The 15,923-nt window shown below is 50.2% G+C and overlaps 1 protein-coding gene and 1 non-coding gene across 10 annotated transcripts in view; both read right to left on the bottom strand.

Annotated features, from left to right (window-relative positions):
* The window catches only part of RBM39 (RNA binding motif protein 39), a 32,413-nt gene extending 23,013 nt beyond the window's left edge, over positions 1-9,400 (bottom strand). For 4 of the 9 annotated variants that reach the window (XR_007891007.1, XM_051633506.1, XM_051633505.1 and 1 more), the window contains exons 1-4: positions 9,089-9,388; positions 5,908-5,970; positions 4,039-4,088; positions 345-539 (exon numbers count right to left, since the gene is read on the bottom strand). Coding sequence is in view for 4 of the 9 variants with exons in the window: in XM_051633506.1 (XP_051489466.1) it covers positions 345-539; positions 4,039-4,088; positions 5,908-5,958 (296 nt within the window). In the remaining 5 variants the exon portion in view is untranslated. Of the gene's footprint in view, positions 1-344; positions 540-4,038; positions 5,691-5,907; positions 5,971-9,088 lie in introns of all 9 variants that reach the window. The other 5 variants (XM_051633509.1, XM_051633510.1, XM_051633512.1 and 2 more) reach the window with 5 other exon arrangements.
* Positions 9,401-10,373: 973 nt separating this feature from the next.
* On the bottom strand, positions 10,374-10,445 carry TRNAE-UUC (transfer RNA glutamic acid (anticodon UUC)). The gene has a single exon. It is a non-coding gene; the product is annotated as a tRNA-Glu (tRNA).
* Between the last annotated feature and the right edge of the window lie 5,478 nt (positions 10,446-15,923).

The raw sequence follows: 15,923 nt of genomic DNA, 5'->3' as shown, positions 1-15,923 counted from the left end.
TACTGAAGATGGTTAGGACGTGTCAATACATGTACTGGAAAGGACAATTAAGTCACTTGCTCATTATTTTGATTTTGTGACTTTTTCCCCCCAGTCAGTTGTACACATTATTTCACCTGCTTTCACATCTTTCTGCATTCAGATAAAAATGAAAACTAGCCGGAGGAGCTGGACACGTTAGACACATTACTGCCCTCCCCTTTTTCACTCTATTTCCTGTAACTCTCCAACCTTAACCTCTCACCTTCCTGAGATGATCAATAGCAAATTTAGAAGGCAGACAGAAGCTAAGCTCCCACATCACCCACTGAAGCAGCACACACACCACCACATAAATAACCTACTAGGGACTTCTGTAACGGCCTCTGAATCTGCGATCCCTGCTCCGAGAGCGGCTGCGCCTGCGCTCCTTGCTCCTGCTGCGCTTCCTCTCCCGGCTCCTGCTCTTTTTCCTTTCCCGATCTCGGCTCCGCTTGCGTTCCTTACTTCTGCTCCTCTTCCTGTCATGGCTTCGACTTCGGCTCTTGCTCTTTTTTCTCCTGAGGAAGCAAAACACAACTTTGGTTACACATGTAGCTCAGTGTTATTATTTACCACACATTCCACAGTTCCTCTACCACATCACAGACAGGAAAAGTTTCTCCCTGTTGGTATTTATACAAGTTTCTTGTGGTTAAGCAAGCCTGCAATCTTTCAAAATTTATCATGAGCAACATAAAGTTGCTCCACAGTACTTTTTTTATTTTACATTTTCTAATAACTGAAGAATATTTCTCAGAAAAGGACTGAAAAACATTTCCCTGCATCAGACCTACTTTACATGTCTTTCAAACACACTTAAATACACCATCAAGATGCTAAAATAAATTTTTACAGCACAGTAAAACAAAACAAAAAAAGGAAAAGGCACATCTGAGAGAAAGGAAGGTTGCGTTGTCTTAACACTCCCTGCCATTAGTCTTAACACAGTGGTTAAGAGTTTTGCTTCCTACCTTCCCCTCCCACTCACAAGCCACTTGCTTTTCGAAGTCTGCGACTCTTACAGGTTTGGGGCAAACTGTAGATCTTCTGAATTTTGATCATTTTCTTAGAAAAGTTCGACTTTTGAAATCTCTAACAGTCAATTATACCACATATTTGAAAACACTCAAGTGAGCCACTGTCCCATTTTTGGCAGACTACTTTTGGGTTATGTGCCTTCCCCACCCCTCCCCCATCTCAGTCTCAGACCACAAAAACTTAAGTCTCCTGGTTTTTTAAATATATTTGTTTGCATAAATAAAACACATTAAACAGATGCTCAAGCAATTATTTAAGACAGAAATTTACCTCCCACCATATTCTGGGAATAACCTACTTTAATGCTAAACTTTTGAAACTCAAAACATCCTTTGCTATTTAATTTTTTCCTCTCCTCTTCTTGGGCCTTCTGATTATATACATAATCTTTTTTCAAAATGGTCACACACACACTTAAAAACTTGGTAAGCCAACCCTCCCCTTTGTAAAAAAGTTCATCTTTCAGAGTTGATACATGGCCACAGAAAGTAAGCCTTCTAGCTAGTTTCAATTATTAAAGCAAGAATCTTTCATCTCCCACATCCAACTGATCCAAATCATCACGAGCAACTTGTGCTCTCCAATCTCCACTTAGGACCTATTGGAACAGTCTCAGTATTTAGCTCTCAAAAGAAACATTGTGATTTGGTTTTAAAAACTGGAATATTTCATTTTTAATTCAGTACCTATTTACATTACCCCATAAGTTTCTCTAATATTTTTGTATGGACAGAGAAGCTGCTGCATCAAACCCCAATATGAGTCAGCCCCACCCAGAATTCCAGCATGATCTGCATCAGCATCACTTCACCACACCTCCCACTGTAATGCAGTTTGTGTCAGGCAGGCACAGCCCCTTTCCCCAAGGATCCATTAAACCCCTCAAACACTCAAGGTAGTAGCTCCACAAACCACTACCTGCAGCTCACCCCAGGAGCAGTAAGCAGGACCTGCCCTCAGTGAGGAGGGCGGGAGGGTTCCCTGTGCAGCTGTGACTGAGCTCAACCCTCTGGGCATACAAAGACTCCCAACAGTCAAGATCCCCCTTCTCCCTTCCCATCATGACAGAACTGGATACTGAGTACAGGTAACTAGTCTAACTCCAGATTCTTAATCCTTTCAACTTCCAACACAGAAATTTACTAAGATATGTCAATTACTGAAAGCTGCACACTGAATCTAATGCTATTTTTCAGTTGTTGTTTGCTGTGGATTATGGTTTTCCTGACAATCTGAATCTTTTGTCAATATTGTCTCACTAAGGGAGATAAAAGACCATCCTCTAGAGACTGACCCTCCAAACAGTTTAACTGATCAAGAAGCAAGAAGTCTCGTCAAGCCTAGATACACCTTTATCTTCAGCAAGAGTACACTGTTATAAGTCACATACAAAATGGTGCAGGTCACTCTTTAAAGCTTACAGGGAACACCACCTCTATCAGATCAGAATTTGGGGACAAAAAGCTTCATAGAGCTTCTCAGAGCTGCAGTACAAGAATAACTAAACCTTCTAGTAATTGCTGACTCAAGAACTGAACTGGGGAGATACCAGAGGAGCAACATTCCTCAACAGACGTGAGGGTATGATTAGGAAAACAAAAGAGGTGAAACAACAAACACTGCAAGCCAAACAGTAGCAAAACACCTTGGCTTTCTTTTATTTTCCAATAACACAATTTTTTTCCTAAACTTAGTTTACTGTTTTTGTGAATTACAAACACAAACTCAGAGCACACAGGCTCAGCCTGAAAATGGGACCATGGACAGAATGCTAACAAATGTCACTGCTTCAGTCTTAGAGGTTATAGCAACTAATGACATGAACTGAAGCACATTCCGGTATTCTCATCCTTCTACCATGAACCAAAGTCATTCTAAAATGGTTTTTCTTTCACATCCAAGTCTGTATTTTGAGACCAACCATCTAAATAAAAGCAGTTTACACCCATGTATATGTATTTTAAAGCAAGAGAAAGTCAGAAATGTTGGGAGCAGCTGCTTTCGATGAGGTTTTAGGGGTCTCAGAATTTAGTATGACAGCCACAGTATTGTTTGGGACACAGAGATGAGGTACAATCAATTTTACATTATTAGATTCCAAAGCAAGTCTGATGTTGGAAATGGATTTCTCATTAAAAAAAAAAAATTCTACACCTGGGAAGAAATGTTCTTTACATCTCTTCATCACCTCATCTGTATGGGTCTGAAGACGACCACAGCACACATGCTGCCTGGAGTTAGCCAAGTACTGCAAAAAGGCACCAGTTACTGTTTACTCAACAACCACCAGATTGGTAATCTTCCTACGTCAACTATCTCATCACCAAATGGTGCTTGTAAGGTAAGGAATTTATTTTTAAATTTAAATACCTTCCATTTATTTGGAGCATTTAAAAGACTTTTATGTAAGGAATTTTTCTTCAAATTTCTGATTTGATTCCATAAATTTTGTCTGGGTTGTCATCAGGGCTCAGACCCTGGAATTATGCTTCCTGAAAAAGGTGGGCTTGAACTCTCGTTCTTTAAAAAGGTGGTAGTATAATTTTGTAAGGTTAAATTACAAACAAAAAAAATTAGGTATGTTTGAAGGTGAAGGTGAATAGAAGGAGGGGATCGCACCCAAAACCTTTCCAAGAAAGCACTGGTGTCTTTAAATTCTCTGCAGTGTTCCAAATCCCATAAATTCCTACACCAAATACATTTTTTAAACAAAAGATCCATTGCACTGCTAAAGCAACAAGAAAAAAATTGTATCTGCTGAACCTACCAAGTCTGGATTTTTATCTGATGTTAACATTAAATGTTCCCACAACTCTGATGACATCAGTGACAAGGACATAACTACATCAGTAAACAACATTTCTTAATTGCTGCAGTTGCTTTTTCTTGTAACTTCCCTAAACACTCCTGTCATGCACTCAGAAGCTGGCAAGGATCAGCAGCCTCCCCCCAAGCGTAGGGAACTGAGAAAACACTTACTTCTTGCTTCGTTCTTCGTGGCCATTGGCACTGCTCAATTTGTTCTCATCCTAAGCAGGGTTGATAGAAGAACATCGTGAGGACGAAGCGGAAACATTTCAAGTGGTCAAAGGGTAATGGGAATGGGAATAAGAAAATACAAAACAAAAATTTTAATACTAAATTACTTGTTTACAGTTTTATGTGGAAAGCTTTAAAAAATTTAGGTAGGCATGTTTAACCACTTTGCTGCTTAAATTTAAGTCATACAATTACAAAATACAAGACTTACATCATTTAAAAGTGTGTATTAAATTGTAGATACTTCCTTACATGGTTTAGAGAGCAAGTTATCCTGTAGAATTCAGCACTCAAGTGGTTAAATGTTATTTCTATAAAATGTAAGAGGAAGTTTCAGGTTTGTGTCTGTGTGCCCCTCTGACCAGCACCAAGGCTACACCTCTGCCTAAGCCCCAGTGGCTACGCTAGCAGCCAGCACTATGGATTTCCTGTGACCGATGCCATTCCCGAGATCTTCGCTCATTTTCGTTGCAGGGTTGTAAGAGCTTGATGTCACCTCTGTCACACATCTCGCCCTGAAGCAAACAGGGATTCACACTGCTTTAGTAACGTCGGCTCCCAAGAAAGTCATCAATAATCCACCAGTCCAGCCTAAACATTCCCTATTTCCATACCTGTTTACATGGAAAATATCCATGTTAAACCAGGACACAAGAATTTTAACATAACAATTTACAAATTTCTCTTCAAGATTTTAAGGTAATTGCTAAATATTACATAAACTAAATATACAACTTAAAACTTACAAATGCTCATCCAAAATTCATGACATGGTTGTAATAAACACTGCAGAATAGACTAACAATAGCTGCTATATATAATTTATATCCTTGCTTTACAGTTTAATCACATTGGTTACATCAAAAGTACAATTCCTAAGCGACTTAAAACTTATGGTACATTTCTTGTGAAACCAGTGCTAGAGCATGCATCATGTTAACACTTCACCTTCTGGTGAAAACCAAAAAAGACAGTATTCATTTGCTGCTGGTTTAGGTAAAAGACATCACTAGGCTTATTGATAAAAATTTTGCATAAAATCGACATTTCCTAATTAAACAACTAGAACAGAAGAACACAAGAGCTTCTTTTAGAATGACACCGCAGACTGTGATACTGTCTTTTACTTGCTAAGAACATTCTATTCAGGGATCCAAGAATTTCTGTCAATTCGTTCACTCAGCAATTGATTTCCATCTGCCCTGGTAGAAGATTAACTGCCACCAGCCTCCTGCATTAAGAGCCAGTCTCACTCTTCTTGCACCGAGCAGACTGTTCAAATATTTACTTGCCACGGGACTGGTGAAAAGGTTATTCTTGGAACCCTGCTGTTTTCCCAAACCACTGCATTCACCTTGTTGCTATACCAAACTGGACCTGACAATTTTAGAAGAGGTTTTTGGTTTCTTGGTTTTGGGGGGTTTTTTTGTTGTTTTGATTTTGGTTTTGGGTGGTGTTTGTTTTGTTTTTTTTTAAACCTAGGGGACCACGGTACAGCGATACGTCACTCAATTACTACCTTATGATTGACAGTTCACACTGGAATCAAAGGTGAATTCATGGGAGTAGAGGTGAGATATCGTTAGGCAAGTCTACAAAGAGAGATAGATGGGCATTTATTCATCACGCTGAAGTGAAACTACTGCACAATATAATTACATTAACAGTATATATTTACTTGTAAGTTACATGTAATGCATCTCCAATAAGATAAATCATGAGGGCTCCAGGGATGTTAGTTTACAGTTCAGCAGTAGTTTCATGAATAATGCTAAATTAAAGAGGACCTCACTGGCACATTTTTCTCACCTTCTTGTAAGGAGCTTCAAGCATTGCTTCAATATCAATATCATCAGCCATGTTTCAGGACACCTGGAAGAAGAAATGAAATCCAGCTGAGACAGAAAACAACCCTGTGCTTTACACCCCAAAAGCTTCTCCGCAAGAGGCCATCATTGGCTCCAATTCACAGAGCAGAGTCTCAGAAGACATTTGCAACAGGAACTGGAATGAAGCCCCATGCCCAAGGAGATGATAAAGAACGTGACACGCAGCAATTACAGCTATGAGCAACAAGATGCTATCCAACACCACCAGCCAGTGGAAACCCCAGAGGGATTCCACCTATTTCTTTCAAAACAAAGAGCACAAATCACTGATGACCGAGAAACGCGGGGCTTGAGGCCATCTTGAGAAGGACTAGAGCTTGACCAAAGAGCCCAGGAGGGACATGTAAATGGCAAGAACAAACATTCAGGCAGTGCTGTTCACAGCTTGCTAGCATCTGCTATCAGCACATTCACTCATCTGAAAACTTAAGAGTGAACATGATGGTCCTTGAGGAAATGCAGCCTCCGGCCCAACAGGGACCACAGAAGAAACACAATTCCAGCACTAAGAGCTACTGAAGATGCAGCCAGGCTGGAACTTCAGGTTTCACATAAAAAAGACCATCCATGCCAGGTTACACTAGTCACCACAAACCTTTCTTTTTGTTTGTTTAAAAATTGTTCCTCTTATTTTTCAACTTCAACCCTATCATGTGATTTTGTGTTTATTATACTATGCCCCCCTTTGACACTTGATTTCCTTGCTCTGTGCAGACACACTATTGAGACTTTCTCAAGACTTTCAGCATTTAAGTACAAAGACTCAACTTCCTCAAATCTCTCCATAAAACAGCTTCTCTCTCCTTTTTGTTTCTTATACTCAAAAAAGACCAAGTCTCTAGATCCAAGTCACACAGCCCTACAGTTAAGATTTCCCTGCATGTGTGCCTTAAAACGGCTTTTTAATCATCGAGGTTAATTCCTGCTCCGTGGTTACAGACACTGCAGCAGGAGCCCTGCTGTCCAGAGGCTTGGCCTGCAGAATAAAATAGTTCCAACGTTTCAAAACCCTTTAAGCTGTTCACACATAACCCAGAATATTATACCAGAACTGCACCACATGTCAGAATCAAGACATCCCCCCACCTACATGTGATCACCACCCATTAACACAATCAAGAATAAAACACGACCCTTCAGCAACACCAGAGCACTGGAAGTTCACACTCAGTTCTTTCACCAAGCCATGCTAACCTCATCCTCACCGTTATCACCTCCTGGGCTACAGCCCAAGTGTACTATAACAAACATGATCAGATGTGTAATGACTTAATGTTTCTTTTTACTAGGGTATTTACACCCAGCTTTTCAAATCATCTACATACATGCATATGATTTAATTCACCACTGCTCTACCAGTATGTGCTATGAACATTAGTGTGATTAAGCAAAAGGCCAAACCCAGGATTTTACAAGAAATTCCCCACCAGTGACAACTCCCACCCACAATTATATTTTCACATGTGCAGCTACAGCTGGGGTGGGATTCTTCACCCTGAAGAGGCGTGGTCAAAGCAGGGGACGGGGCCGTAACAGGGACCACCAAATCTTGAGTGTCATGGAAAAGTGAGCAGGGAATGACCATTCCTACATTCACCAAACCGTCGGGGTGAATGCAGGATCACCCGGGGGGTTCAAAACAAAGGTCCTTATTCACACAGCATTAAGCTGGAATGCACTGTCACACAGCACTGCGGATGGCAACAAAGAAACACCACAGGCAACGGTCAAAAAACCCAAAACAAACCAGCACAAAAGTTTACAGAAAAAAGCTTTTCATTAAATAAAGACGTGCCTTGTGACCCTGAGCCACAGCAAGCTGACAACTACGAGGATCCGGAGAGATGCAGCACTGAACGACTGCCCCGTGTTGCTGTTCTCTCAGGCTTTACTGCTGGCCACCACCACAGACCAAACCCCGAGTTACAGGGACCTTTGGTCTCCCCTCGTGCAATCTGTGCCCTTCGTACAAAACATCTGCACTGGTATAATACCGTGTTTTTATCAGAATACCTTCTGCTCCCTCAACACAGACCTACTACCAATTTTGTAATTCATTTAAGGCATTTAATGACGCTACATATAAAGATATTTTTTTAAAATCACAAATAAGAATCCTTAATAATTTCAAAGTAGTAGAAAATAATGTTCAAGCATATTTCAATAAACACTGAAGCTCAACATTTTCATAAAAGCCTTTCAGCTTCTCAAAAAAAGCTGCGTGTTTAACACCACTGTAGAGAAAAAAAACACAAAAACAAAATACACTAAAACAAAACAAAAAAATACAAAAAAAATACCAGAGCAAAACGTCAAAACAAACAAGGAATGAAATACACTTAAAACTTTGTGTGTCTACAAAAAAAAAAACCCGAAAGAGACATGAAATTTACAGCTCCTCATCTAGCCAGTATTTTGAGGGCAGCTTCCACCTCTTTATTTATTAGGAGCTTTAAAGCTCCTAAAAGGAGTTTTTAAAAGCTCTTATCCTCGAAATTATTCGCATGACGAATTCCAAGCAGCGACGCTTCCAGCCAGCCTTTACAAGAAGCCCCCTGGAAGCAGACCGGGGAACTCCAGGGCGGACGCCTCGGGCTCCCGGCTGCGGGCACCACCCGCCCGGCCCTTCCCCCGCCCCGCGCGATCCGCACGCAACGGGCTCCGCTTCCCGAACACGCGGCTGCGCCCCAACCGACCCGCCCGGGGTCCCGGGCCTCGCCCTCCCCGCCGCTCCCCACCCCCGTCTCCCAACGCCAACAGCGGCGGGGCCTCCCCGCCCCGCCGGGCCCCGCACAGCGCCATCGTGGGGGGACGCGGGGAGGGGCAGCGCCGCGGCGGGAACGGCGGGGCCCGCCCGCTACGTGGCCGGAGAACGAGCGAGCCCCGCACGGCCAGGCCGCGCAGGGAGCAGCGGCTCGGCCCCCGGGGCAGGCCGGGCGGCGGCGGCGGCTCCCGCGGGGGGGGGGGGGGGGCAGAGGCCGCCGGGCCCGAGAGGGGCGGCCGCGGCGGCGCGAGGGGCGCAGGCCTTCCGGGCCGCGGCGGCTCCGCGGGCCAGGCCGCAGCTCTCCCCGCGGCGGCGCCCGGCCTCGCTCGGCAGGTACCTGCGCCGCGGGCGGTGCTGTCCTGGTCCGGGCGCCCGAGGTCCGGCGGCGGCGGCGGCAAGTCCGGGCTCCGGCGCTGTCTGCGCTGCGGGCGGGGGATGGGCCCGAGGGCTCGGGAGCCCTCTCCAGGCGTCTACACCGCGGGCGGGCGGCGCCGCTCGGCCGGCCCCGAGGCGGCAGGAGGCGAGGGGCGGCGTGACGGTGGCGGGGGCTCCGCGGACCCGGGCTGGGGCCCCGGCGGCGGCGGCGGCGGCTGCTCCCGAAATGGCGCCCGGCGCGTCCGGCTGGGCAGGCGGGGCGCTCGGCACGGGGCCGCCCCGCGCCCCGCGCAGGGGCTCTCGCGAGACCCTGGCACGGACCCGGCCCCGCGCGCCCGCGCCCGCTGCCTCTCGCGAGACACGGCGCCCGGAAGCCGGCGGCTCGAGCGCTCGCGATACTTGGGCGGGCGAGCGGGGCTGTCACCGGCCTCGGCGCTCTCGCGAGAGCCCGCGGGCCGGAAGGGTCAAAGGTGACCGGGGCGGGGGGGGGGACGACTACGGGCCCGGATCCCGGGTCCCTCCCGGGCCCCTCCTCGGCCTCCAGCTCCTCCCGCAGCCCCGGGCCCCCTCCCCGGGCGGGAACCGCCCGCCCCGCGCCGCCCCGGCTGCTGCTCTGCGGCCGCTCTTGGCCCGGCCCTGCGGCCCCGGCACCCGCGGGCTGAGCTGGGAAAGCCGGGAGGGTTTTGTGAAACGAGCCCTGGTCCCCGCAGAGCCGCGGGCCCCTCCCGGCGTCCTCAAGGCTGGAAAAGACCTTGGAGATCATCAGGTCCAACCATCCACCCTGCAACCCCCCCAGCTAAACCATCTCCCAAAACGCCACGTCCACCCCTGCTCTGAACACCTCCAGGGATGGTGCCTCCCCCACCTCCCTGGGCAGCCTGTTCCAAGGCCTCAACACTCCAGCCTGGACCTCCCCTGGTGCAGCCTGACCCCATCTCCTCTTGTTGGTCACCAGGGAGAAGAGCCCAACACCCACCTCACCACAACCTCCTCTCAAGTAGTTGTACAGAGCAATGAGGTCTCCCCTCAGCCTCCTCTTCTCCAGGCTGAACAGCCCCAGCTCCCTCAGCCTCCTCCAGGGTTGTGCTGAAACGCAACCCAGCCCCGGTTTCCCGGCTCGGGGGCAGCCGCGCCCCCCGCGCTGCAGCAAAACGGGCCGCGCCGCGGGGGCTGGGGGGACCCCCCGGGTGCCCCGCGCGAGGGGCGGGGAGCGCGGCCCGGGAAGGGCAGGAGCAAAACAACGAGCTTTCCCACACCGGGAGTCGAACCCGGGCCGCCTGGGTGAAAACCAGGAATCCTAACCGCTAGACCATGTGGGACCGCATGTCTGGGTTGCTGCGCGCGCCGCCTGATGGTGCTGATGGTGCTGCTGATTGTCCTGCCTGCCCTGCCTGCCCTGCCTGCACTGCCTGCACTGCCTAGTGCTGCCTGCCCTGCCTGCACTGCCTGGTGCTGCCTGTCCTGCCTGCCCTGCCTGTCCTGCCTGCCCTGCCTGTCCTGCCTGCACTGCCTGCACTGCCTGGTGCTGCCTGTCCTGCCTCTCCTGCCTGCACTGCCTGCCCTGCCTGGTGCTGCCTGCCCTGCCTGCACTGCCTGCACTGCCTGGTGCTGCCTGCCCTGCCTGCACTGCCTGGTGCTGCCTGCCCTGCCTGCCCTGCCTGCCCTGCCTGCCCTGCCTGGTGCTGCCTGCACTGCCTGCACTGCCTGGTGCTGCCTGCCCTGCCTGCACTGCCTGCCCTGCCTGTCCTGCCTGCTCTGCCTGCACTGCCTGCTCTGCCTGGTGCTGCCTGCCCTGCCTGCCCTGCCTGCCCTGCCTGCCCTGCCTGCACTGCCTGCCCTGCCTGGTGCTGCCTGCACTGCCTGCACTGCCTGTCCTGCCTGCCCTGCCTGCACTGCCTGCCCTTCCTGCACTGCCTGCACTGCCTGGTGCTGCCTGTCCTGCCTGCACTGCCTGTCCTGCCTGCCCTGCCTGCATTGCCTGCACTGCCTGTCCTGCCTGCCCTGCCTGTCCTGCCTGTCCTGCCTGTCCTGCCTGCACTGCCTGCCCTGCCTGCACTGCCTCTCCTGACTGCCCTGCCTGCCCTGCCTGCACTGCCTGCCCTGCCTGCACTGCCTGTCCTGCCTGCACTGCCTGCCCTGCCTGCACTGCCTCTCCTGACTGCCCTGCCTGCCCTGCCTGCATTGCCTGCCCTGCCTGCCCCGCCTGCCCTGCCTGCACTGCCTGCCCTGCCTGCCCTGCCTGGTGCTGCCTGTCCTGCATGTCCTGCCTGCACTGCCTGTCCTGCCTGCACTGCCTCTCCTGCCTGCACTGCCTTCACTGCCTGCCCTGCCTGCACTGCCTCTCCTGCCTGCCCTGCCTGCCCTGCCTGTCCTGCCTGCCCTGCCTGCCCTGCCCGGCAGCTGAGCCGGGGGAGCTCGGGCTTGTCTCCCCCACGAGGTGCCCGCTGAAGCTGAGGCCCCTGGGGCTGCGGAGGGTCCGGGCAGGCGCCAGGGCTGGGAGCGGGGAGCCGGGCTGCAGAGACCCCCAGGAGTGACAGCAGGGGGTTTGCACCGAGGGACGGAGGCTGGTGCAAAACCCAGGACACTTCCCCGAGTCATTAACATTCTCTTCGCTAAAAGATGGGGAGGGTGGTTGACAAAACTGCAGGAGAAGGAAACGGCAGATGCAAGAGGAAGCGCAGCCTAAGAAGGCAGAGAAACTGGGTAAGAGCCACACGTGAGCTCTGATACAAATTCTAGCAATCAATAAATAAAGTGAAACAACTGGTCTGCCCAGCTGTGGCCAAGAGCAGCCTTGCCAGACAGAGGTGCAAAGCAGATCCTGAGCACTGCAAGAGCTGCGGAGTGTGCAGGAGGAACCCACCAAGTGGGGCTTGTGGTGGAGTGGGGCTGGGTGCCAAAGGAACCTCAGAGCCAACGTGCCCAAACGATGTTAATCGTCCAACATGTAACACTGAACCCCTGCTGCTGGAGAATTTACACCTAAACAGGCAAAGGGGAGCGTTAGGATTACTGGAGTGAGCAGTCCTCAAAGCCAGTGGTGGTGGCAGTGGCACAGTCAGACCAGGGAGACTGCTGAGGCAGAAATCATCATCGTGTAAGGTCTCCAATTACCCCACAATGAGTCAGTGAATGTCACATCAGCATGTGATGTCGTTTTTACATTTGAGATGCTACAAAGGCTTGATTTTTGGAGCAGCTGGTTGGAGAACATAGAAGTGCCTGAGATGTGTGAGTGGCTTCATTCAGAACTGAGCTATTAAAAAAGCCAAGTCTCAGCGTGGGGATAATGTATTCAATCTGGTACCATGAAAAGAACAGCAACAAAGAAATTCCTCCCTAAAGAGCTTATTAAAAATGAATCAGCCAAAAGGATAAACATGCTTGCAAGAAGCATGGAGATTGCTGAAATGGCTCAGAAGAGTTTATGTCACCAGGAGGAAAGGACTAAAAACAGGCTGGTAGAATCATAGAATCATAGAATCACAGAATCCTAGGGGTTGGAAGGGACCTCGAAAGATCATCTAGTCCAACCCCCCCACCAGAGCAGGGTCACCCAGAGCACATCACACAGGAAGGCGTCCAGGCGGGTTTTGAATGTCTCCAGAGAAGGAGACTCCACAACCTCTCTGGGCAGCCTGTTCCAGGCTCTGTCACTCTCACAGTAAAAAAATTTTTTCTGATATTCACCTTAAACCTCCTATGCTCCAATTTGTATCCATTACTCCTTGTCCTATCACTGGTCATCACTGAAAAAAGCTTAACTCCATCTTCTTGACACTCACCCTTTACATATTTGTAAACACTGATGAGGTCACCCCTCAGTCTCCTTTTCTCCAAGCTCAAGAGCCCCAGCTCCCTCAGCCTTTCCTCATCAGGGAGATGTTCCACTCCCTTAATCATCTCTGTGGCTCTGCCCTGGACTCTTTCCAGCAGTTCCCTGTCCTTCTTGAACTGAGGGGCCCAGAACTGGACACAATACTCCAGATGCGGCCTCACCAAGGCAGAATAGATGGGGAGGAGAACCTCCCTTGACCTACTAACCACACCCTTTCTAATGCACCCCAGGATGCCATTGGCCTTCTTAGCCACAAGGGCACATTGCTGGTCATGGTCATCCTCCTGTCCACCAGGACCCCCAGGTCCCTCTCACCTACCCTGCTCTCCAGCAGGTCAGCCCCCAACCTGTACTGGTGCATGACATTTTTCTTCCCCAAATGCAAAACTCTACACTTGCCCTTGTTAAACTTCATCAGGTTTTTCCCCGCCCAAGTCTCCAGCCTGTCTAGGTCTCTCTGAATGGCAGCACAGCCTTCTGGTGTGTCAGCCACTCCTCCCAGCTTGGTGTCATCAGCACGATCATGGTATGGTCATGAAGGACAGTAAGGAAAGCTACTGAAATATTAGCTTAAAAATAAAATACCCTTCAAAATGTGAAGCTGGTGCAGACCCTGTCCATATGCCAGCAGATCCTGAATAGGTCCCAAGATGTCAAATGAATCTGATAGTAACTGCATAAGGTAGATCCAAGCAGATCCCACTTCCTGGCACAGATCCCACCTGCAGCCCCCTGGCAGCACCACCTGCTGTGGTCTGTGCTGGGGACATGGGGAGGGACGGGCTGCCAGTCACACCTCCCTGCTTTTATGGCAGGCATGATCATGCTCCAGCCCCATGAGATGAGGGGCAATTTGCTCCCCAAGAACTTGGCACCACTGGTGGCAAGTTTTTAGCTTCTCCCATGCATCAACCTGCCTGTCCTCCTCTTCTAGTCTCAGTGCTGGATTATGCTCCTTCTCCTTTCAGAAGTGCCAGGAAGGTGTCAGTAGAAGGAGCAGTAGTTCCAGCACCTACACCCCTCCACCTCTGCCTGCCCAGGAACTATGCATGAGGGAAGAGAGAAGGTCTCCTTTTACTACCACTCCTGGAGATTGGGACACTGCAGGAGACAGACCTTTAGGTTCACTGACCACGTTCATGCTGTTACTGTACCTGCCTGTGAAGCTGTTCAGAGGTCCCCAAGGGCACTAAGAAGCCCTCTTAGCTCTGACCAGCCTCACCTGAGTTCTGGGCTCTTGGTTCCCACCCAAACTGGAGGTGGGCTTGTCCCCATGCTCCCACTGCTGTGCCCATGGCCATGCCCAGCTCTGGGTCTCCCTGACCCTGACCTGCAGACTGACTCCCAGGCCTGGTCTCAGCTCTGCCTTGTTGCTATGGACCTGCATGGCCCTCACCGGGCTGTGTCTGACCCTTGTCACCATCACAGGCCTGATCCTGACCCTGACCTGCAGATTGACTTCCCAGGTTGACCTCAGGCCTGCCTCATCCCCATGTCCATGCTGGACAGTCTGGGCTCCAGGCTGCTCCATGGGACCTCTCTGGCATGGTGGGGCTGACCCTGGCCCCCAGCAGTTTTCCTGCTGTGTGGAATTACCCAGGGTTTGCATCAGGTGGTGCCATGAGATGCTGCTCAGGCATGTTTCCTCTCTCTAACAACAGCTGCTCACATAGGGTGGCCATGGAGATACTTGGGCAGAGGTGTCTGCGTTCAGGTTGTCTGCACCCAGCCCGTGTGCTCAGCACTCAGCTTTAAATACAAGAACCTGTTGGTCTGCTTAGCAGATACCCAAGATGTTTAAAGCACCAGCAAAGAGCAGCTCTGCAAGGGCTTTGCCTGAAGCTGAATCCCTGGCTGCTGAGAGGAGCTGAGCTTGCCTGGCAGAGGCTGAGCAGCAAACACAGACACCGCAGCGCTGGCAGGATGGGGCAGAACCTCAGCTTCTCCTTGTGGTTACGTGGTGGAGCAAAGAACTTGCTGCTGTTCCCACTGACTGCAGCAGGAGCACGGCTGGTTCCCAAACCTTTGACTGTAGGAGAAGGGGTCAAAGGTACAGAGTAATAAACCCCTTCTTGCACACCTCATGGGACGTGTTGCCCCCAGTGTGTAGCAGCTGGGGCAGCGAGCAGGCAGAACTCAAGGTGCTATCTGAGGGCAAAAGGGATTGTGTTTAAGTTTTAGCAAATCAAATCTATGATTTCCCAGAAAGGACCTGGTGAGAACTAACAGCCTGCAGGTGTTTCAGCTGGGAATGTCTATGCACAACAAAATGGAGCAGATTTGTTTGTGTTAGTTGCGAGGAATAGGAGTAATGGGATGAAGCTGGAAAAGTTCAGCAGATTATTGTGCAAAACACCCTGAGAGGATCTCAGACAGATGTCTGAATGATGCCCCCAGGAGATAACAGGGCCAGCAAGAAATACCCCCAAAGAGCCTCTGCACTGGTGAGAAATGGTGCAGGGGACCTCATAAATCCCTGTCTTTAACTCTGGAGTCCTGTCTGTGGGATTTTCCTTCCAGGTTTCTCCCAGAAATGGGGATTCAATTAATTTGTCGAGGCTTGTAAGACGGAAAAAACACCTCACCAGACTGTGGGATTAGCTTGAGGAACTTACAGGTTCCGCCTGTGGCTAAAAAATAAACTCTCTTCTTGGCCAGTACCTCCAAGAGTGCTACACAGTCTGGCACAGACACCAGTCACAGCCCGGCCGGAGGGGCCAGGCAGCTGCTGCAGCCGGGAGCAGGCGCGGGCGCTGCGGTGACACGGGGCAGCTGTGTCCCCACCGCTCCGTTCCCTGGCAGCGCCAGCTCAGCCCCGCGGCATCAGCCTTGGCCACCCACCTCCCCCTGCCCCGGGCTGTCCCCTGGCCCAGGGCAGCTGCTGCTGCTGGGCCTGGGGGAACAGACCCACCGGCAGATTCCTGTTTTCCAGGGTCTGACCTGTCCTGTGGGGGAGGGA

The sequence above is a fragment of the Apus apus genome, chromosome 15, assembly GCF_020740795.1.
Source record: "Apus apus isolate bApuApu2 chromosome 15, bApuApu2.pri.cur, whole genome shotgun sequence".
NCBI lineage: Eukaryota > Metazoa > Chordata > Aves > Apodiformes > Apodidae > Apus > Apus apus.
The sequence above is the reverse complement of the archived record's forward strand: the minus strand, read 5'-3'. Positions and strand labels throughout refer to the sequence as shown.